At 36.9% G+C, this 24,663-nt stretch overlaps 1 protein-coding gene across 6 annotated transcripts in view; it reads left to right on the top strand.

The window, feature by feature from the left end:
* DPH5 (diphthamide biosynthesis 5) overlaps nucleotides 1-24,663 on the top strand; it is a 35,620-nt gene extending 10,957 nt beyond the window's left edge. For 3 of the 6 annotated variants that reach the window (XM_025385035.1, XM_025385014.1, XM_025385024.1), the window contains exons 4-8: nucleotides 774-882; nucleotides 12,651-12,771; nucleotides 19,093-19,132; nucleotides 21,554-21,657; nucleotides 23,659-24,663. In XM_025385035.1, coding sequence (XP_025240820.1) covers nucleotides 774-882; nucleotides 12,651-12,771; nucleotides 19,093-19,132; nucleotides 21,554-21,657; nucleotides 23,659-23,882 — 598 coding nt within the window. In that variant the 3' untranslated portion in view covers nucleotides 23,883-24,663. Of the gene's footprint in view, nucleotides 1-773; nucleotides 883-12,650; nucleotides 12,772-19,092; nucleotides 19,133-21,553; nucleotides 21,678-23,658 lie in introns of all 6 variants that reach the window. The other 3 variants (XM_025385003.1, XM_025385044.1, XM_025385054.1) reach the window with 3 other exon arrangements.

Raw genomic sequence — 24,663 nt, 5'->3', positions numbered from 1 at the left:
ACCACCACCCTGATCAGTTAGCAGCCATCAACATGGAGGCAAGACCATCCACTAGCAAGAAGATTACGACTCACTGAAGGCTCAGATGATTGTTAGCGTTTTTTAGCAATAAAGTATTTTTAAACTAAGATATGCACATTTTCTGGACATGATGCTATTACACACTTAACAGACTACAGTTTAGTATAAACATAACTTTTATATGTATAAGAAACTAAAATAATTAATGTGGCTGACTATATTTTGATATTTACATTATTGTGGTTATCTTGACCTAAACTTGCAGTATCTTCACGGTATATCTGTATATTCTGCCTTATATTTTAAATACAAAAACAAAGCCTTCAAAATAGAGCAGTGATTCTAGTTGTGCCCTAATTTAGAATTTTAGAGCAGTAATTTTAAGAATTTAAAAGGACTCTGAGACCAAAGAGCTTAAGAATTGCTGCTCAAGAGTTAAGTTGCTGAGCTTATATTTCTTAGATGTCTTTTCAGGTATTTACAGGACAAAGGGCAAGTAAAGGTCCCTTTAAGTAGCTGCCAAGGCTGCTTTCGGAGTGTTATAGTAGCAACTCAACATTTTGAAGGGCATGTTTAGTCTTGCATTTTCTTGCTAAAAAGCTCAGATGAAACCTTTATGCAGGTGTGTAGAAGAATTTGAAGAAATGCAGTGCTCCTATCTCTTTAATTGACATGAACTCAGGAAATATTATAGCTTTACTGTCTTGAAAGTGTTGTTTGCTTTAATCCAATCTAATCTTTTCTCACTACAGGGCTACAACACACAGTGATCTTGTTCTAAGAGCAACAAAGCTGGGAATTCCTTACAGAGTTATTCACAATGCCTCCATAATGAATGCTGTAGGCTGCTGTGGTTTACAGGTAATGCAACAAAGGAGGTTTTTCAGTGGAATTAAACAAAAAGGTTTTATTTTTCCACAAATTGAAAATACGTTTATTTGTATTTTATGAATCATAAAACATACTATTATTTGATACTAGACTACTTAGTATATACATATTCTGAATTTTTTAACACTAATTTTTTTATGCTAGGTTTTCCACCTTATTGGAGTAGAATATTTAGATTTAACTAGAAAATTGTTTTAACCTTATATCCAACTTGTACTTACATAAAAAGGAAGATATAAACTAATCCAAATGACTTACTCAGCATTGTCAAGGTCCATGATTTTTCATACAGTATTGTTTTGTGTGCTGTCAAGAGCATTGTGATGCTGCATTTCTTAATAGAATCAATATAAAAGCTAAACGCCAGGGATGTAGGCTTTTAAACCGGATTTGCAGTTATTGATGTGTAAAGTTAGTCATTTTTGTGTCCAACAGTCTTGGTTCTAAGGGGTTAGAGTGCCCCACAATTGTTTCCAAGATTTACTTCTTAGCTACTGACATTCATTTTCCAAGCTTGGTGTTTGTATTCTGATGTTCACACATGGATAATCCATGACAACTATGACTGCTGCTTGGCTAACAGTGGTTTTAAGACATCATCGATTGTTAAGACATAGTCCTATTTTCAGATATATCATAACAGGAAAACAACATGCATCTTAGAATCTCTGAAATAAAGTATTCCCCAGTGTGTCTTCCTGAAACGCATAATTTAAAAATAGATACTTTCAAGAAGATATGTTAGCATCAGGCACCAATTCTATGTCTATAGCTTTAGAGGACTATATTTTCTGTATGACTTGGAGAGAATAGTTCAATTTAATTGACTAATACTGGCTTTTTATGTCAAAATGTTGCGTGTGTTTGTGAAGAACTAGAGAAAAAGTATAAATGATTGACCTGACAGTATTCACCACTTGCTCTTAGTTGTTATGTTTAAATTAGCATGGAATTTTGCTATCTTTTTTGCCCACAATGCATACTTTTAAAAAACCTTTCCCATTCAAGTCTTTTTTTACAATTTGAAACCCTTCTGAACATTTCTGTGTTGGAGTAAGTTGAATGCTGTTCATAAAACCATAAAGTGTTAGTGCTACAAAGAATGCTATAGGGATGGAGAAAATGATGCCAAAATATGTTCCCAAGGTCATTCAGGTAGGTGGTAGCATAGATGGAGCTAAAAACTCTTTATCCCTAGTCCAGTATTCTTCCCTTCTGCGGGTGTCCAAGGGAGAGAAATCTTAGTTTCTGTTGCTGGTTGAGCCAATAAAGCCGCTTCCTCATCCCTCTTTTCTGCTTATCACTAGAGACAGAAACTAAAAACCAAGGCTTCAGGCTGCTAAAAGCCTAAAACACAAAACAGAAAAACAACCACAAAATAAGGCGGATTGGACAAGCTTGTGACAGTGCTGCCTTTTAAGAATTGATAACTGATGGCTGGGCGCGGTGACTCACGCCTGTAATCCCAGCACTTTGGGAGGCCTAGGCGGGTGGATCACCTGAAGTCAGAAGTTCGAGACCAGCCTGGCCAACGTGGTGAAACCCCGTCTCTACTAAAAATACAAAAATTAGCTAGGCGTGGTGGCAGGCACCTGTAATCCCAGCTTCTGGGGAGGCTGAGGCAGGAGAATCACCCCAGCACGCAAGGCGGAGATTGCAGTGAGCCGAGATGGCACCATTGCACTCCAGCCTGGGCGACAAGAATGAAAACTGCCTCTCAAATAAAAAAAGGAATTGATAAATGCTAGAAGAAAGAAAAAAAGGAGAGAAATTATCATTTGATAAATAAAGATGTGTAAACCTTAAGCTAATAGAACATACATTTTTATCATATTTCATATAATTTTATGTCTTGTAAAGAAAGTTAACTAGCCCTTTCTCCATCATATTTTGCTCTAAATTATAGCTATTTTAAAATTTTTTTTTGCTTCTTTTTTAAGCATAAAAATAGAACACATCCCTTGTAAATCTGTTTTATAAACTGGTTAAAACTAAACTTGGGTGATCCTATCCTTCTGATCCTCTACATTGATAGACAAGTAAAGTGTAATTGTTCTTACGTCTAAAATGGGTGAAGGTATTTGAGTGGGAATTTACTGTGAGAATTAGCAGTCTTCATATAAGCACCTATAGTCATATCCATATATAATATATTATTTTTCAAAAAACTTTCTCACAATTGTGTGCGGGATTTCTCTAAACAGCCACACACCATTTTTACCCCAGCTTAGTTTTATTATCTAATCTGAATATGAAACGACTATTTGTGTGAGAAACAGGAGGTGCCTTTGTAGGTTCTGTCTTATATAGTGATGACATTTCCATGAAGATACACTTCTTGTACCACTGAAATTCATATCAGAAGAGGTAATTACTGATTCATTTTATACAGTTTTCTAATATAAAAAGCATTACAAATCATATGCATAACACTTAAATTTTAAAATAAATGTATAGATATCCTGCATAATGCAAGTACTTTGACAAAGTCTTCTTCCTTATAATAGCTGGCCTTTTTACTATTTGGACTAGTGCTTATGGAAGAAACAATAACCTAAATCTGTGGTTCTCAGACTTTAGTATTTATTAGAATCACCTGGAGGGCTTGTAAGACAGGTTGCTGGGCTTCATCTTCAGACTTTCTGATATAGTAGATCTGGGATGGGGTCTGAGAATTTATATTTCTAACAAATTCTCAGATGATGCTGAACCTATTGCTACAGGTACCATACTTTGAGAACCACCAACCTAGACAAATTAAAAACTTAGAAAGTGAGAGAACTGTATTATCTTTCATTTGACATGGCAGGATTGGAAGAGTAGGTTTTTAATTCCCAGTATACACTTGTTAAATGTAGGCTGTTGAGGGGTTATCTTGCCATGCTCTCTTGCTCAATTTTTTAAAAGGGAAGTGAGAACCACTGTGAAAAGGCATTCTGTCATCTCCATGAAAGAGCTTTCCATGAGTTCAAAAACAGTCATCAAGTTATTGAACAGAAATATACTTTGGATGTTGTGACAAACCTGAACCATATATGCTTTCTAACGTCTCTGACTTAAAGAGTAGCAGTGTGAAATTTCTAACCTAGAAATAGGCAGACTTTTCAGCTATCAACATATCAACCCCCTTTGAACTATTCTGTTGTTTTTGTTGTTTTCTAAAGAAATAACATGCAGAGTTCAGAATCAACCACTGAGTATTTGTTCATTACCTTTGTAGTTTTATTAGCCAACAGAAAATTTTTGTTTATCACTATGATGGTAAAAATGGTTGTTTATCTAACACTCCTTCATACACACAGACATTCACATACACAGCCAGTTGATATGCACTTAGAGGCTTGCCATAAAATAAAATTATCTACCACAAACTCCATATTCTTGATGAAAAATTTCCTTGTAAAATAAAAAGTGTATTAGAGGCTTCTAAGTTAGACATCTTTAAAGAGAATAGTGATCCATTCATTCAACAAATACTGTTAACCTACTTATTTTTCTAAGTGCCTTTGGATACAGTAATAAACTTGACCAATAGAGTCCCTGCTCTCAAAGAGCTTCTATTTTAGTGGGCAGAAGAGACAACAACAATAAAATGATAAATATTAGATATTGGTAAGTATAAGAAATTCAAGTAGACTGGAATTTAGAGAGTGACTAAGTCCTACTGAGGTCGGGGAGGTATCTCTAAGAAGGTGACATTTAAGATTAGATATGAATCAAGAAGGAACCAGCATATTCTATACAGAGGGAACAGTCGGTACAAAGGTCCTGAAGTGAGAATGAGCTTGGCTTGTTAAAGGAACCAAGGAAAGGCTGTTGGGCCGTAGCAGGCAAGGGGAAGAGTGACCTGAGGTTGGATAGGTGGACAGGGCTGGATCACTAGACTCTCATCCAACATTAGGAGTTTAGATGTTATCGTAAGTGACATAGATTGACATTGAAGGGTTTTAAGCAATAGAAATACTTGATCTGATAAATTTTTTAAAACATAATCTTTGGCCAATATGTGAAGATTGAATTACTGCCAGGCAAGATTTGAATTGAGGAAATCAATTAGGAGGCTAATTATAGTCATTTAGAGGAAAGATGATGTTGGCTTGTACTGTATGGAGTATGGCATAAGAGAAGATTTAGAAAGTGAACTTAGGAGCATTTTCTATTAAGAGAATTGAGATTTGGGGAGATGTAGAGAGCCACTTCTGCCTTACTGATAGTCTTAGGAAAGGAATTGGGGTCTTTATGCATCATCTTCACTATCACTGTTATTATGGTTTGTACCCCACAAAAACTTGTCTGTAGGGCTGGACTCTTCTATTACTATTGCTCAATTGGCTTCCTACTTTGGTTGGTTCTGTTAAACTTGTCATTGCTAGAGCAGTTGCCTCCTTTCAGTAAGAGCCCTGTGCCAGTCTTCCTGTGCTTTCAGGACCATAGATTAATCATAGAATTGATTATGTGGAAGAGTAGTATTATGTTTATCTTACTCCTAGACTCTTGAGGGTATGGATGTTGCTTGGAAGGCTCTACTAATGTCTTGGGAAGAGTTAAAGTCATGGGGTAGATATTAAGTACATGTATGTTAAATGAAAGAAGCCAGACATGGAAGGCCATGTATTATTTGATTCTGTTTACATGAAGTGTCCCCAAAAGGCAAATCTGTAGAGACAGAAAGTAATTAATGGTTGTTTGGGGCTGGGCATTACAGGGATTAACTGTGAATGGACATAAGGGGTCTTAGTTGGGTGATGAAAAATGTTCTAAAACTAAGTATGGCAATGGTTGCACAGCGTGGTAATTTACTAAAAAGTGTTGAATTATACGCTTGAAAGGGTCATTGTTACGTGAATGATAATGCAGTAAAGTGGTTAAAAAAATGAATTATAAGAAGTTAGCTAGATAGGCAAAAGGGCAGAAGGCATTCCCAACAGAGAGAGAAGTGTAGTTAAAAGAGAGAGTCTTAGAAGCACTTTAGGGAATTTGTAAGGTATTGCAGAAACACACACATACATACAAATATGCACATAAATAAATACCAAAGAAACCTTGGCTATCTAGGGAGTCAGTTAACACAAGGCTTAGAATATGTATGTTGAATAAAAATTGACCACATATTGGGTAGAATTGGTAGAGGAAAAATATAATGGAAAAGATTTAGAATTTAACTTCAAATTAAAAGGCCTTCGTTTTACTTCTTGCCTAGGCAGTAACTAAGGCATCATCTTACTTCTCCGGATCTCAGATTTCTTTACCGTAAGGGTATGTGTTGAGGATTGAGAGGGTGATTGGATGAGAGAGCTGGTTTTCAAACCGCACCATGATATGTGAAGATGCTTTAGGGATTCTGCAGATAATGAAGTAGTGACATAACAACAAATAACAAATATTTAGATCTTCAGGGAGCCCAATTATTATCTTTAACTCTATTGATGTTTTACTTAAGAGTAGTTCATTTAGAAAAAAAGAACTAAATGTACACTAAGTGCCAGTAAAATGTATGAAAATTACTAAACTAGATAAGCTCTAATATCTTATAGATTTGGAAGCCAAAAAGCCAGCGTCTTTACCAACATTTGGGAAAGATTATCTTGACTGAGATACTATTAGGTACTCAAATTTTCATTCAATAAATTTTAGGATTTTTTACATTAAAATAATAGTTATAAACACATATACTTTAAAATCATGTTTTTAAATTCCTAACAGACATTTCTAACACTTGTAATTGTTTAACATTTTTCAGATTTTTCTAATGAAAGAAAAGCCTATTTGTATGTCTAAAGCCAGGCATGTTGGTTGTGTTCAGATGTCGTGGTAATGAAAATTTGCTTAATAAATTGAGGATCAATCTTAATAAATCAGAGATTTTTCTCAATACACAGAAGATAGGAGAATAAAGCCCTTTTCTTGAATTCTTGAGTTTAACATTTCTGCAGAAGCAGCTTAGACATAGTCAGAATTGCTTCCATTTAGCATTGTTCCTGCTTTAGAAGAACCATTTTCCTTGATAATAAATGATTTCTATACTCATAGAAAATTAGGAAGCTATATTGATTATAGAAAGAAAATAAAGCATCCATAGTACCACCACCTAGAGTTATCCACAATTACCAATTTTGGCATATTTCAGTCTTTTTATTCAACACTTAGTATGTGTATATTTACTCAATCTTATAGGCCAAACAAATATTAGAAGAAATTAAAAATTCTGAAATACTTCTTTATATATAATTTTATTATCTTAATCATTTGTGTGATAGAATATATTAGTTCTCTTGTAGAAATTTGGTGACTGAAATGTTTTTAAAACATTTTGAAAGGCAAATAAATGAGACAATTCCATGAAACTAGGTAGCAATGATTTCTAGATAAAAACTGCATTATCAGTTGTGGCTGACTTCAGAGAAAAGGTTGTATAATTTCCTATCATTGTGAAATGTTTCCACTTTCTCTTGCTATTGCATGAGTGACCTTGAGTATTGCCATATGTTCATCTGTTTATATAATGCATTTCTAGTTTGGAAAAATGTATGTTACTTTCTGAAAGTAACAACTCATTTCCTCCCTTTTTTTTAATACCACAACATTCAGTGTGATAGTCAGCATTGTCAACTTTGTAGTGATTCTTCTTGTTAGTTTTCAGAATCATTAATTGGTTTCATTGTTGTCCAGGGACTAACGTAGTAATGAAAAACTCTAGCTTAATACAAAGAACACCTAGTTTTAGTGTTCTTTGTATTAAGCTAGGTTTTATCATCTAGAGTTCTACATCCTTCTGTGGTCTTAGAAGAAAACAATCTAAGCTCTTTCTATTCTTTTAGTCACTTAGCAACAGTTTTTGACTACCTGCTAAGTCATGAGCATACTTAATTTTTTTTCTTCCTTTTTGTTTCCACTTATTACTGGTTCTAATCATTATTTTTTTTAATAGCCACCTTACCATCATTTTTTTCCTACTTCATAGTTTTCTTTTTAAATTGTAAATCTAATTGTGCCATTCTTCTATTAAAACAATTTTGGTAAATTAATCCCCATCCTATATAGAATGTTCAGTTACTTGTATGTTGTATTAGTCCATTCTCATGCTTCTCATAAAGACATACCCAAGACTGGGAAATTGACTTTGAGGTCAATTTTGACTCAATTTTGAGGTTAAATTGACCTTGAGGTCAATAAACTGTGAAGTTTAATTGAGTCACAGTTCAGCATGGCTGGGGAGGCCTCAGAACACTTACAATTATGGCTGTAGGCGAAGCAAACACAGCCTTCTTCACATGACAGCAGCAAGGAGATGTGCAGAGTAAAGAGGGGGGAAGCCCCTTATGAAACCATCAGATCTCGTGAGAACTCAGTATCACGAGAACAGCATGGAGGTAACTGCCCCCCTCTTCACCCTCCCACTACCAGGTCCCTCCCACGACATGTGGGGATTATGGGAACCACAAGATGAGATTTGGGTGGGGGCACACCCAAGCCATGTTATATATGTTTATGATTTTATATTATAAACGCTTTGATTTACTGATTTTCCTGTCTGCCGTTACAGTCTATCACAGTGCCATGCATATAATCAATATGTAACAAGTACTTGCTGGGTTGAATTTCTTATTTATTTTTTTCCCCCAACCCCCTGCCTTCCACCATGGAGTTCGATCTTGTCTTTGAAATTATATGCTCTAAATTGTCATTTTAAAATTTAATTTACAAATGGCTCTCATTATAAATCCTGTAGCTCTTCTGTCTACATAGTCATTCAACTTTATGTACCTAGTGTGTGGCCATGTGCATATTCTTTCTTAGTGTCATCAAAAATCAGTGTTACATCAGTGGTAAGCAGATTGTATGTGGGGATAAAAACAACAACAAACAAAACCCAACCCCAAGACCAGTATTCTGTATAGAAGAGAAAACTAATCACTCTTGATTATGTGGTTTTGTGGTACATTTTTTGACAGTTTTGCTGGCTTGGCTTTCTTTCACTTCACAGATTTCACTGATTTAATTTAGGATATAAATATATGATACTTGCAGGGCTTAATAGAGTTTTTAGCAAGTTTAATTTTTCTTAATTTAACAGATTTTTTAACTTAAATACCACAGAAAATATTTTTATTATACAAAATAACAAAAGCATTGAAGTCTAAAATGGAGTTTTACAAAGCATCTATGCTTCTAAAAGGAAAGAAATATTGATGGCTATGAGATGAGTTAGGAGACTGTTAAGGTTATTCAGGCAAGTGACATTGAGGGCTCAAACCATAGTTGTAGGAAAAGAAATGACTAGTCAGCTACATAAATTATACAGCAGAATTTACAGGAATTGGCACTAAATAAGATGTCAGGAATTAGATATATTTTTAGAGAGAAGTCAGGTACAGTTAGCTATTTCTAGGCAATTGCTTAATGCCATTCTAAATATTGCCCAAGACTTCCCACCTCTGTTACTTTGTTCATAGTATCTCATTCTTTCCCCATGTTTGGCTTCTCCAGTCTTAAATCTTAACTGTCTTTCAAGGTGTAGCTTACACCTTGTATTTTCAGAAGATGCCTTCAGATGCCCTCTGAGTGGGGGAAATGCTGAATTCTTATAATGCTTAGAGTCTGTAGCATATTTAATAATAATTATTACTACCTGCTATTGTCTTTCTTGTGCATCTTCTGACTAGATTGTGCCTTATGCCTAATAAGTGGATGTTTTCAGTTGAGTTTTTTTGGTTTTTGTCTTAGATAAAACATAATCCAATATAAGTTAGGTAAACTGCTTTCTCTATAAGTTACTCCAGGTTAAAATTTAAAAAGGCCTGTGTTTACCTACTGTTTCTTATAAAACAGCTGTTTCTGTAGTCTTTAAATTTAGATTTGCAGATAATGTTTTGGAGGAAAAGTGATTACAGCACAAAGGTTTATATTAGTATTATAGGATGGCTCAATACTTAGGCTTCTGCAATCTCAGTTCTCATCACTGTGTGATTTTGCTCTAGTATAGTTCACTGGTGAGCCCTTGGATTGTGAAACACAAAGAACTGGTTCTTTTGTTCTTTGAGGTATTGACATATGGTGAAATTGTTTGCATAATATTCCAGGATTCACTGAAGAAGTTTGCACCACAGCTATAGGAGTGGTTACAGTTTATAAATCAGGGTCCTGGAGAGCAGTGCTTGTGTGAGGTTTTCTTTAATCTCTCAAATTAGACAATTCAAAGACACTGCTACACAAAATGCTTTAGATAGTGTTTATATGTGACTTGCATCTCAGTTCTTTCTTAAGTGGTCTATTACTTTCTTTTTGAATTAAGAACTTATTTCCTTCCATGACTGTATTCCCATGACTCTTAAAGTATTTAAGACTCATTTAAAGTATGTATTATTGCATATATAATTTTTTAACAATTTTACCTTGAAGTTTTTTTATGGAATAATACTAATATTTCATAATTTGATCAGAGATGTGAAAAATCCTTTTTAGAATGTGAACAGTTGAACTTGTCAGAATGAAATCATAAATGTAGTTTCAAATATTTAATAATATTTTTGAGCTTACTCCAATAAGAAAAGCAGTTGGATTATAGCAGGGCATAGCATTTTAGAACATCATCATTATTAAAACATCATCATTATTATATCATCAAATTCCTAACACTGAGACTTTTCCATGTGCAAGGCACTACTAGGCATTCTGCATACTTTGTGTCATTCAACCCTAAAAAACCACATTTTTATGTTTACAGTTATTATACCCATTTTGTAGAAGGGTTCCTCCCAAGGCTTGGGAACATTACTTGACTTGTCCGTGATTAATCATAATAAGAACCAGTGCCATGACTGCAGAGCCTTTCCCTGCTGTATGAGACATGAGCAAGACTGCACAATCCATGAGAGCCGGAGCTATGTTTTGCCTGTCATTTTAAACCTGTGACTAGCATAATACCTGGTACATAGTAGATGATCTGTAACAAGTATATGTTGGCTAAGTTTGCCTCTCATCACCTAATAATAATAATGGAACCTCTCAGCAGGGCCCGGACCATTCCTAGTAGCTTGGCACAGAGTGAACATATTCCTGGCATTCCACATTGGAACCAGAAATACATTTGTTACAGAGAAACCTTGTCACATGTGGCAGGAAGTTTCATGACTGAATATTTGGAGTTACATGGGTCTTGGTACGTCTTGGTACACTGACCTGTGAATTCGATTGCTACTGAATAGCATAACTTCTATGAGAGAATATGTTTTTAGGCAGCTTTCAAATGGACTTTGGAGTAAAGCTTGTTGGTAGGTAAGATGTAGACTGTGGCCTATGAGGAACATGATGAGCCTTCCCTTTAGAACTCAAAGTCACCATTATGAGTATTGATTATAGTTTATAGGACCTCATTATGTAAAAACTGAGAAACGTCGAGCTGCTCTAGGGAATTAAGGATGAAGCACCTGAATGCCCCACTTTCTCTGTTTCCTTCCTGCCTGTCTTCCCCTCATCTCTTGAGGAGCCTCTGAAACTGATTTGACAAGCCTTAGGCTACTGGAAGCAGAGGATGACTAATCCTTGCTGCAGACCAGTTTCTGCATTTTTAAATGAAGAACCCAAGGCTGAGAAAAGTGACTTCCTGAAGTCACACGGCTATTTCAGGCACACAGTTAATTTGTGGCAGAGGACTAGATGGGACTTTCAGAGTCTAGTGCTTACTAGTTCTATTATAAATTATTTCAAGTACTATTTAAATTGAATAATGAAATCTTTATACAACTTTAGTATTCTGTTTTATATTAAGTCTTTGAAAATAAATATCCTTTGCTCAGTGCTGAGATAAGAACTAATATTAACCTATTGTTTCACAGTTTGAATAACTTTTTACATGTAATATGATCCTCACAACGTGAGGAGTAGGAAGAACAGAATTTTATCACTATTCCTATTTTAGAGATAAAGTCTTAGGGTAATATCACACACCCAACAAGTTGCAGAGCCAGAATTCAAAAGTAGATTTTCTCAGCGTAAGATTTGAAATTGGACTTACTTAAGTGAACTAGTTCAGCCAGTCTGGATCAGAGAAGCAAGCTTCTTGGTTGTAGTGATGGTGAAGTGGGGTAGGCCACATGAGGGTTAAAGAGGAGGTTTGGAAAAAGGCTCTCACCCCTGAACTCTGTAGTGAAGGAACAAATAGAATCTTGCCAAATTAAGGGACTGTAGGTTTGGAACAATGGCAGGAGTGAGTATATACTTGGTTTTATTGAGATAGTGTGATGAAAAGGAGCATTCCCTCAGACTAGATTTAAGTATTTGTTTTTATATTAGTTAGCTATATGACTAGCTAAGTCAGTTGATCTTTCTAAGCCTTGATGGTCTCATCTGTAAAATGAGAACAATATTAACTTTGTGAACCCTGCTCTGATTGCTCAGAACTCTTTTTTTTTTTTTTCTCCTGGGTTCTTTGCATTTCAGTATTTTTAGTAACACTATATAGCTAAATTATGAAATTGTTATACATGTTCCTATACAGAATGCAGAAATACTAGAAACTTATTACTGAAATTTACCTACTACTGGCGTCAGAAAGACACCAGTTACCATGAACCAAAGAGAAGTTCCTGTTATCTTTTTTGGTGACAGATTTGATCCCCAACCCATTTCAAGTTGGGTTTTCATGTTTTATTTTGGTTGGAAAATGATTAAATTCTCTCCTTATCTATGAAATAGTAGCGAATTGTTCCATCATTAATTAATGTGCTTTTTTTTTCTAGTTATATAAGTTTGGAGAGACAGTTTCTATTGTTTTTTGGACAGACACTTGGAGACCAGAAAGCTTCTTTGACAAAGTGAAGAAGAACAGACAAAATGGCATGCACACATTATGTTTACTAGGTAAGGGTTTGGGAATTTCCTTGAAGTAACAATATGGAACTATCATATTTTTCTTTTTTTTGATTTTGTGTTAAGGTAAAAACTGTTGTATGGATAATTAGCTAGAGGTAAGAAAAGACACAGTCTAGCCATTCTATGCAGACCGCACTCTTTCCTACACTCTTAGAGAGACATGCATCTTCTGCTTCAGGTGCCACGTGGTTATTTCTGCATACACACCATAGTTATGCTGCTCCCTCTTATGCCCTAGTAGATCCTCTCCAGTATTCCATATCTTACTCATTGGTCCATCAAGGATATACTGCAATCCAATAGACATGCACTGAGCAAGTCTTACCAAGGACCATCCTGCACCTTCCTAGGGAGGTTCTTTGAATACTGCAGTCTTGATGCTATCAGATTCACAATGATAGATCTAAAAGAGACTCTGGAGATCATCTTACTGAAGCCTGTTTTACAGATGAAGTTGAGGCCCAGAATATTGAATTATTTCCCCAATGTCACCTAGTCAGTTGGTGGCAGAACTGGGAGATTCAGATAGCCTTTTAATAATAGCTCATTTCACTGTACCATCTTGCTCAAATCCCATTTCCTGTTTCGTGTGGAAAGAGCTGGCTGGGATCACTGTCTTTGTTTACCCAGATAATAGTACTGAGATTCAGAAAGGCAGGGTGTTTTCTTTCTAGCAGAGGCACTGAAATTTTACTGACTCACCTTTGCTAATCAGCCCCTATTTTAGTAGCATATGTTGTAGAAAGAAATACTGGTATCAAAGACTTAATCTGTGACTGAACAGAACACAGCTAACTGACATTTTTGATAACTTTGAAATGATACTTGTACTTGGAATCAGAAGACAAAATCCCAGTGCTACTACTTACTAGCTAGAGAATACTGTAAACATTCCTTAGCCTTCATATTTATCAAAGAGGAATAATTCCTCCTCCTTCATGGAGTTGTATAGAGCAGTACTTCTCAAACTATTTGTGGTCAAGAACCATGGTTGGGCTGTTTAAAACATATGTTTGATTTTTAAATTTTCAATCTTTTATGTCAGTGTCAAGTTACCATAAATTTTGTACATATTCTTACTCCTGTAGTTACTTCATCATTTACTGGTAACACAAAGCTCACATACTGGCATTGGTCCTGAGATCATACTTTGAATTGTACTGTCTTAGTGAAACTGTGTGAAGTCACTCACCAAAATGTCTATCACATAGCACAACATCAGGGCAGATAAACCCATGATTTTGGCCTCTGTATATTAAATACAGATATTCAGAACATTAGAAAAGATTTCTGTTTGCCACTTTTTTTTTTTTTTTTAGACAGAGTCTCACTCTGTTGCCCAGGCTGGAGTGCAGTGGCGCAGTCTCGGCTCACTGCAACCTCCGGCTCCCGGGTTCAAGTGATTCTCCTGCCTTGGCTCCCTGAGTAGCTAGGACTACAGGTGCCCGCCACCACACCCGGCTAATTTTTTGTAGTTCTTTAGTAGAGACAGGGTTTCACTGTGTTAGCCAGGGTGGTCTCCATCTCCTGACCTCGTGATCCACCCACCTCAGCCTTCCAAAGTGCTGGGATTACAGGCATGAGCCACTGCACCCGGCCTTTTTTTTTTTTTTTTTTCTTTTTTTGTTGAGATGGAGCCTTGCTCTTGTCGCCCAGGCTGGATTGCAGTGGCGCAATCTTGGCTCACTGCTACCTCCGCCTCTCGGGTTCAAGCGATTCTCCTGCCTCAGCCTTTCCGAGTAACTGGGATTACAGGTGCCTGCCACCACACCCAGCTAATTTTTGTATTTTTAGTAAAGATGGGGTTTTGCCATATTGGCCAGGCTAGTCTCAAACTCCTGACCTCATGATCTGCCTGCCTCTGCCCCTCAAAGTGCTGGGAATACAGGTGTGAGCCACCGCGCCTGGCCTGTTTGCCAAAAATTTTTAAGCTATTTGCATAATATAACCAATTCTCTATTATTTAACAATATTTAATTTTAAGCAACACAGTAAGTTTTTTGTTTGTTTGTTCGTTTTTTAAGAGACAAGGTCTTGCTCTGTCTCCCAGGCTGGAGTGCAGTGTCACAATCTCATCGCACTGCAGTCTCAACCTCCCATTACCCAAGTGATCCTCCCACCTCAGCCTTCTAGGTATGGGACCACAGGCACATGCCACCACACCTAGCTAATTTTTGTATTTTTTGTAAAGATGGGGTTTCGCCATGTTGCCCAGGCTGGTCTCGAATTTCTGGGCTCAAGCGATCCACCCACCTTGGCCCCGCAAAGTGCTGGGCTTAGAGGAGTGAACCACAGTGCCTGGCCGTATGTCTTAATAGAAAATATTATTATACATTTTTACTAATGATTGGCATTTCTTAGGATAGAAATTAATATCTAGAGCGGGGATTAGCAAACAAGGACCCATGGATCACATCTGGCCTGCTGTTTGTTTTGTAAATAAGGATTTATTGGAACATGGCCATGCACCTTCATTTATATATTATCTATGGCCACTTTCATGCCACAACAGCAGTGATGGGTAGTTGTGACAGAGACCATATGGTCCTCAAAACCTAAAATGTGTCTGCCCCTTTTCAGAAATTTGCTGACTCCTGATCTTGAGTGAAATTTTATTTAATCTCATGTGCTGCACCCTGAATCCCTTCAGTGATGTGTTATAACCTTACGCTACTTTTTTCATAGTCTTACCAGCCATATGAATTACCTTATTAACTTGATTTCTTCACTGCGTCGTAAGAGCAGAGACTTTATCTTGCTCATTATTCTCTTCCTAATGTCTGGAAGTCTAGCACAGTGTAGGCATTAAATAAATATTTATGGAAATTAACTGAAGTTTTATTTAGTCTATATTCTCAGACTTGGTCTTATTACCCATTGGCACAGAAAATCTTTTAACTCTTGCTAGTTCAATCAATTCCAGCCAGAATACACTCCTTTTAATTCCATTTTTCTCTTTTTTTTTTTTTTTTTTTTAGATGAGGTTTACCCTGTCATCCAGGCTGGAGTGCAGTGGTGCAGTCTCAGCTCACTGCACTCTCTGCCTACCAGGTTCAAGTGATTCTCCTGCCTCAGACTCCTGAGGCTGGGATTACAGAAGTGTGCCACCATGCTTGGTTAATTGTTTTGTTTTTAGTAGAGATGGGATTTTGCCATGTTAACCAGGCTGGTCTCAAACCCCTGGCCTCAAGTGATCTGCCCATCTTGACCTCCCAAAGTGCTGGGATGACAGGCTTGAGCCACTGCACCTGGCCTCCTTTTATTCTTGACATCTAATTAATTATAGATCTAGATTAGGCCATAAACTCTTCTCTAACACATTTTCTTTTGTCTTATGCCAATATTCGCAATCAGCTAGTATGACGTTTTCTTATTTTAGTTTATTGCCAGTGTGATTTAGTGCTTCATTCATCATTAATTAGCTTTATAATTTTGTCCTTGAATTTTCCATGTAAAAAGAGACTGGTCTTACTTTTTTATAGTCCTTACTAAAAAGGACACTGTAAGACTTATGAGTTGGTGTGGACCATGCCATCAGATATATCTATCTTGTTATCCCAAAGTTCGATCCAGTTAAGATCAGCTGTGGGTAGAAGGTCAAAGTAGATGACAGGTGAAGGATAATTTTTGAAAGGACTTTTGCTGAAGAAGATGTATCTGAGGGATGAAAAATGGGGATTCATTGGAGCTCAGATACTAGAATGTGTGTTTTACAACAGTACTGAAAGGTTCTAAAACAGAACAGGGAAGGAAGAATCTGAGAGGCAGGCTACCTGATAACCTCCCCTTATAGCCATTAAAAATGACAGGAAAGGCTGGGCACAGAAGCTCACGCATGTAATCCCAGCACTTTGGGAGGCCGAGGCAGGCAAGGTCAGGAGATGGAGACCATCCTGGCTAACACGGTGAAACCCCGTGTCTACTAAAAATATAAAAAAATTAGCTGGGCGTGGTGGCGGGCGCCTGTAGTCCCAGCTACTCTGGAGGCTGAGGCAGGAGAATGGCGTAAACCCGGGAGGCGGAGCTTGCAGTGAGCCGAGATTGCGCCACTGCACTCCAGCCTGGGCGACAGAGCGAGACTCCGTCTCAAAAAAAAAAAAAAAAGAAAGAAAAAGTGACAGGAAGGAGAGCAAGCAGTGCTTATCTTTTCAGAAGCTTTGGAAAGGCAAATAGAAGATCAGTGTATAGGTGTTTATTGAGTGCTTACCCTATGCCCCATGTAGAGTTAGTTTCTTTTGGAATACCAAGAAAGTATAGACGTGGGTCCTGCTCTCAAAGCTTTGAAATCTAGTTTGGAACTAATGTGTTGTGCATGTGAAAGTTTAAAGAACAATTAAGTTCTATTGTATGGAGAGGCAGGAAGGACAAACCAGAAATTTGGCTCTTGAGTTCTCTTTCTAAGAGCTGCCACTTTTCTTAGCTTTCCTGGGAAAAGACAAACAAGGTTAAACAATATATCTTCCTTGCTCCATTAACAAAAGCAGGAACAGGCTGTGAAGTATAGGATGTCATGATTTCAAATCCTCAAACCATAGTTCTTATCGTTTTATCGTCTGGCATTCTCATTATTTAAATTAGTATGTATTTATTGAATGCTTGCTGTGGGTTAAGTTCTGTAGGGATTAGTGTGGGTAAATCATGGTAGGAAAACACAGAGAATTTACAATTTACTTAGAAAGAGAAGACCAATATATATGATATAATTAGAGGTTCATAAAAGATAGCATTAATTGTATAGATCTTTCCAAGAACAAAAAGCATTTGAGGAGATGTCAACAAAGACTTTATGAAGGAGTTAGACTTAGGTTGTCCAGAAGGCGGATGGTTTAAGATGGGTTGGTGACTGAGTGGTGGGACAGCCACATGAGTAAATTTATTCAGTAAACATTTATGGAGTGTCTTCTGGGTACTTCACATTATGCTAGGTCCTGGTACTAAGATGAATCAGAGACGCTTACATTCTAGCAAGCAGAAATAGAGAAGAAAAATTATGGACTGTTTGAAGACAAGGGAAAAGTAACGCGGGGTCTGGCCTGAGACGAAGTCACGAATGCATTCCTTGATTAAAAAGGATTTACCTGTAAAAATTCTCCTCAACCCTCTTCACTTTAAAAATCAGATTCTATAGAGCATATTTGAAAAGTAAAGAAAACTGAAAATATGAAAAAATCTCATTATCACAACATTTCAGAAGCTCAAAGTGAATGAATTAATAAATGGGTTAAAATTTTTAAAATCTTACAAACATAATTTAATGGAAATCTAAAAGTTGACTTACACCATTGATTATAGGGAGGCCACATTCTTAGTAACAGACATTCACTTTTTTCTCCATAATGTGACAGACAAGTAGAAATATATTTCAAACCTGAAAAAGGCTTTCAGTGCTGGTTCCAAGAACATTTAAAAATATGTATTTAATATTAACTCTGCTATAATTTCCAAGCAAACTCTTGGATATTCTTTATAAGAAACACTTCTATAATCACTTAGGAAATCTGCATAAGGCTATTAAAGACTCCTCAGTTGCACTATGTTTATTTTTGCAAAAACAAACTTTGGCTGAACCATTTGTTTTCAGCATGTAAAGCAGGAAGCAGCTGTTGCTGTTGTATACTGAGTTCCTTTGAGGATGTAGAGTGATTCTCCTTTTTTACCTTTACCAAATAGTTCAGTTAAGCATTAGTGATTAAAAAGTATACCGAATCAAATATTTGTGATGCTTGGACTGTCAAGCTTTTTGAGAGCAGAGGTTATATCTGGTCAGGTCCCTGTGGTCTCCCAGTCTCTGGCACAGTGTCTGACACACAGTTGGTGCTCAAATCCCTGTTAAAAGCATGAATACTTAGAATTAAAGTATTTATTCAAAATTATGGCATGTGTTAACATTCATAAGAAAGCGAAATACTTTTTTAAATGTGGAAAAGATTTTTTTTCTACTTATATCTATCGAAGGCCTTTCAGTTGGGTCTGTGCAGTTATTAGCTGGCAGAAATGAAAACAAAGATTGTGATTAGCTGTTAGTAGTGTATTTGCCAATGTTTATCTAATTCTTCCCTTTGTCTTCTTTTCCAAAAGGAAATTAGATGTTAGCAGGATGGTCTCAGGGCCAAGCTCATGTTTATTTTCTAACTAGTGGCACAACCACAAGCTTCCATTCTTCTCTATGTTACTGTAACAAAGTGGCTAATTAAAGTGTGAGGGAAGAATGTTTCCCCAAAATTTAGGTGACTCTTAACTGAGGTTTACACATAGGGTTTTGGATAAAGTTTTTAATTAAATTAAAAGAACTATTTTTACTTCCTACAGACATCAAAGTAAAGGAGCAGTCTTTGGAAAATCTAATCAAGTAAGTTATTATTCTGAGAATGCATACATCTGTTTTATTTCCTTGAACCAAATTCAATAAATTCTACTTAAATGACCTGAGTTCTAAAGATGGTTGAAAATGAGCTCTCATTAACAGTGTGAACATTAAACATTTTTATTCTTATGAAATGATAAGCAGTATAATAGAGTAGAAATAGCAATGTATCTTGTAGATTAAACACTGAGAACAGTGGTTAGCATCTAACAGACACTCAGTGCTTGTGGAATGAATTAATGCATTGGGATTCTGAAAACATGGGTGTGAGACTGGACGATGGTTCACGCCTGTAGTCCCAGCACTTTGGGAGGCTGAGGCAGGTGGATTGTTCGAGGCCAGGAGTTCAAGACCAGCCTGGCCAACATGGTGAAACCCCATCTCTACTAAAAAGGAAAAAATTAGCTCGGCGTGGTGGCACGTGCCTTTAGTCTCAGCTACTTGGGAGGCTGAGGCACGAGAATCACTTGAATCTGGGAGGCAGAGGTTGCAGTGAGCTGAGATCACGCCACTGTGGTCCAGCCTGGGTAACAGAGTGAGAAAAAAAAAAAAAAAAAAAAGACATGGGTTTGAGTCCTGAGTCTGCCTCTACTTGAGTGCTCTTGGGCAAGTTACTTCCATCTCTGAGCCTTATTTTCTTCATATGTATAATGATAGTACTAATCCTTTTTTACTTAGAGAGGCAGTGTCTAATACAGTACCCACTACCCACTTGTGACTAAGGAGCATTTGAAATGTGGTTAATGTGACTGAGGAACTGAATTTTTCATTTAATTTTAATTAATTGAAAAATGATACTCTTGTTGTTGGAAAACTTTTAAGTATGTTTGAAACAGCTTTAGTATATAAATCTACTTTTACAACTATAAATTTTATGAAATTTAAATACAGATCAGTAATTTCCAGTGAAAATTTAATATCCAAATTAAGATGTGCTATAAGTACATACCAGATTTCAAAGACTTAATATAAAAACAATCTCTTTAATAATTTTTATATGAGTAGGTGTTAAATTACAACATTTTGGATTAAATAAAATATATTATTGAAATTTTTGCCTTTTTTGGTTGGGCGTGGTGGCTCACGCCTATAATCCCAGCCCTTTGGGAGGCCGAGGCAGGTGGATCACGAGGTCAGGAGTTCAAGATCAGCCTGGCCAAGATGGTGAAACCCCGTCTCTACTAAAAATACAAAAAAAAATTAGCCAGGCATGGTGGCGCGCACCTGTAATCCCACCTACTTGGGAGGCTGAGGCAGAGAGTTGCTTGAACCCAGGAGGCAGAGGTTGCAGTGAACCGAGATCACACTACTGCACTGCAGCCTGGGCAACACAGTGAGACTGTCTCAAAAAAAAAAAAAAAAAAATTGCCTTTTTACAAACTTTTTTGTTAATATGGCTACAGAAAACTTGATTATATATGTGGCTTCATTTATATTTCTATTGGATAGCATTGACTTAGAGAATTGTTTTGAAAGTCATTAAAATAATCTATATGAAATGTATTATAAACCACAATAGCTATATATATATGTATATATGTGTGTGTGTGTGTATATATATGTATTTTTTTTTTTTTTTTTTTTGCGACAGAATCTTACTTTGTCGCCCAGGCTGGAGTGCAGTGCTGTGATTTCAGCTCACTGAAACCTCCATCTCCTGGATTCAATTGATTCTCCTGCCTCAGTCTTCTGAGTAGCTGGGATTACAGGCGTGCGCCACCAAGCCCAGCTAATTTTTTTATTTTTAGTAGAGATGGAGTTTCACCATGTGGGTCAGGCTGGTATCGAACTCCTGACCTTGTGACCCACCCGCCTCGGCCTCCCAAAAAGCTGGGATTAAAAAAAAAAAATGCTGGGATTACAGGCATGAGCCACCACACGTGACCTACAATAGCTATATTTTTATTAATATGATAATTCGGCAAGCCTGACAGGCTTTTGAGGCATACAGAAATAAACATCACCTGAGACTTTTAAGCATCCAAGATGCTTTAGTTTACTTTTCTTAGAGGAAACAGTGAAAAGAAGAAATGTGGTTTAAAAATGGCCATAAAAAGGACATTAAACCTGATTAAGCTAGAGTATAGACCAACTTGCCACTTATTTTGAATTGTTTTTGCCAAAGGTATCACTTTGAATAAAGATAGCTTTCATTTAGACATCTATCTTTATGTGTTCCTGCCATCATTTCAGTGAGATGAGAGGAAAGTTGAAGTAGAACAATGAAAAAGCTTAAGAAATGAACAATCATCATGCTTTTGTGTATGCTTAAAGTGAGTATATGTAAAAAACATCAAACAGAATGTAGACTGTGGTACTTGAGTATACCTGGGAGAGTAATTGCATTAATAATGTATTATGTAGTTTAATGGCTAAGAACAGTGGCATCTAGTTTTCTACCTATAGGGGAAGGAAGATCTATGAACCTCCACGGTATATGAGTGTAAACCAAGCAGCCCAGCAGCTTCTGGAGATTATTCAAAATCAAAGAATACGAGGAGAAGAACCAGGTACTCAAGACCCTAGAAGGGCTCTCACATTATTCCTCTGTTGCTGCATTTAGATGTGTATATGACTTAATATTGACTCATACTACTGTGGAAGCAAGAGTCAGTGTTTTCGTATTGTACTATTTCTTGTCATTTTTGTCCAACTTTAATCCCATAGGCTTCAAGTTGTACTGTAAGAAAAAAAAATTGGCATTCTTTTATAGTGTAATTAACACCGTTCCAGAACGTGAGGATTTTTCACAAATTAAACATCAGTCACATTTGATATAAATATATTAGAATATAAATATTTTTGTAAAATGTATCTATCATGTTATCCCTAATCAATGGTGAGATCTGTCCTGCAAAAATACACTTATCCTACTTCTATTTTCCCTCTTTTCATTCTTAACACTGAGACTAGGAATAGTTTTCTTCAGGGTAAATATGAGAAAATTTGTTATTATATTCCTAATATGTAGACACAGTGTGTGGTGTATAATAATAATGTTTATTGTCAGTAAATCTTTATGGGAGGTTCTCTTTTTTTTTTTTTTGAGACAGGGTCTCACTTTGTCACCCAGGCTGGAGTGCAGAGGCGCGATCTCAGCTCACTGCAGCCTCCACCTCCTGGGCTCAAGTGATCCTCCCACCTTAGCTGGACTACAGGTGCATGCCACCATGCCTGGCTAATTTCTTTGTGTGTTTTTGGTAGAAACAGAGTTTCACCATATTGCCCAGGCTGTTCTCGAACTCCTCGGCTCAAGCGATCCTCCCACCTCGGCCTCCCAAAGCCTCCCAAAGTGTTGGGATTACAGGTGTGAACCACTGCGCCCGACCCACTGTGATCTTTTTTTTTTTCTTGAGATGGGGTCTTGCTTTGTTGCCTAGGTTACAGTGCAGTGGTGCAATCATGGCTCACTACAACCTCTGCCTCCCGGGCTCAAGCCATTCTCCCACCTCAGCCACTTGAGTAGCTGGGACTACAGGTGCATGCCACCACGCCCGGCTAATTTTTTTGTATTTTTGGTGGAGATGGGGTTTCACCATGTTGCCCAGCTGGTCTCGAACTCCTGAGCTCAAGTGATCCGTCCACCTCAGCCTCCCAAAATGTTGGGATTACAGGTGCGAGTCACTGCGCCTGGTCAAGAGATTCTTGAGTGATTGTTGCTTATTTTATTCTCATTAGTAGACCATATTACAGTCGTGAAACAATAGTCTGCAAGGCTGTTCTATATCCATAACTTTGTACAGAGGTTGCTTGCATTCCCGTTTGTCCTTGGATAAATCATTTGCCCCCTTTTGATCATTGTTCAATCAAGACCCCTTTCCCAATTAAACAATACAACCATTAAAGGGTCAGCTCTTTAGCAGTAGCACCAGAGTCAATAATACTAAAGCTCATTAAGGCTGGCTCTTTTGAACTTAAAGACATAAATCATGCCAAATGCTCATTATTTGTTAAGGAATCTATAATCTACTAGTCTCGTATCTACTATCTTAGCTCTCATTACCATGATTTAAAAGAGACAGTATTACATTTTAAAAACAGAAAACTGAAGTTTATCACATTGGCAAGGGAGAAACTCAAATCTGTGAATTTATTTCATAATCTCATGGTTTCTTCAGTATAGCTAGGTCAATATGAACATAAGTAAGTTATTAAAAACATAAGTGTGTAATAAACATTGTTTACTCAGAACTTATTTTAAAACAAATGCTATGCAATTGTAGAGTATAAGTATAGCCTGTCAAGTCCTAAAAGCTTAATGTAAGCCTTTGGAATTCTGAAAAGGGTAAAATTTGAAAGTACTCTTTTATAATATTAGGTAATACAAATGATTTAGAAAATCCCTTGGATGAATTAATGGATAACTGGTCCATAAGTGGCAAAAGAGATTTAAGATATTTGGGGCTTCTTGAAATGTACTTGTGGTACTGATGTTTGTTTGACTGTTGGACAGGATGATGCATTTGCTGAATTGAATGGCAGTATCTTTTTTTTTTTTTTTTTTTTCATAGCAATCACCGAGGAGACACTTTGTGTTGGCTTAGCCAGGGTTGGAGCAGACGACCAGAAAATTGCAGCAGGCACTTTACAGCAAATGTGTACTGTGGACTTGGGAGAACCATTGCATTCCTTGATCATCACAGGAGGCAGCATACATCCAATGGAGATGGAGATGCTAAATCTCTTTTCCATACCAGAAAATAGCTCAGAATCTCAAAGCATGGATGGACTTTGAACGTAGATATTTACTATTGTCTGATTTAAATTTCAACCATATATGGATTGATATGGTTTGGCTGTATCCCCACCCAAGTTGCATCTTGAATTTTAATCCTCATAATCCCCAGGTGTTGTGGGAGGTAATTGAATCATGGGGGGTGGTTACCCCCATGCTATTCTCATGATAGTGACTTCTCATGAGATCTGAAGGTTTTGTAAGCGTCTGGCATTTCCCCTACTGGCTCTCATTCTCACTCTTGCCACTCTGTGAAGAGGTGCCTTTCACCATGATTGTAAGTTTCCTGAGGCCTTCCCAGCCACGTGGAACTGTGAGTCAGTTAAACCTCTTTTACAATTACCCAGTCTCGGGTGTTTCTTTAGCAGTGTGAGAATGGACTAATACATGGATGCAGGCACATTTGTGTAACTAACAGGTCTTTTGGCTTATCTAGCAAGTATAAAACAAGCGACCAAAAAGAAGTTGACTCAACAATGCTTGGTTTCCCGTGGCAGTGAGTTTTTTCCCTATGATATCATCAGTTGTTGCTGCTATTTTGGCAACTTTTCAGGATGTACACACATAGAGCAGACCAGGCTGGAAAGCTTGTGGATAGACATCCACTGACAGAATCATTTAAGAGCAGTTTTTATTTATGAAACCAATTTATACAACATGGTTGTTAATAGAATATAACTTAGAGGTAACTGGAATTTGAATCACTTGAATCTCAGTTTTAAAGGGTAGAAGTTATGAGTGCCAAGAAAAGCAAATAAGAGATTAGTAAACATTCACAAAA

This window comes from Theropithecus gelada, chromosome 1, assembly GCF_003255815.1.
Source record: "Theropithecus gelada isolate Dixy chromosome 1, Tgel_1.0, whole genome shotgun sequence".
NCBI classification, from domain to species: domain Eukaryota; kingdom Metazoa; phylum Chordata; class Mammalia; order Primates; family Cercopithecidae; genus Theropithecus; species Theropithecus gelada.
Note: the sequence above shows the minus strand (reverse complement) of the source record. Positions and strands in the feature narration are given on the sequence as shown.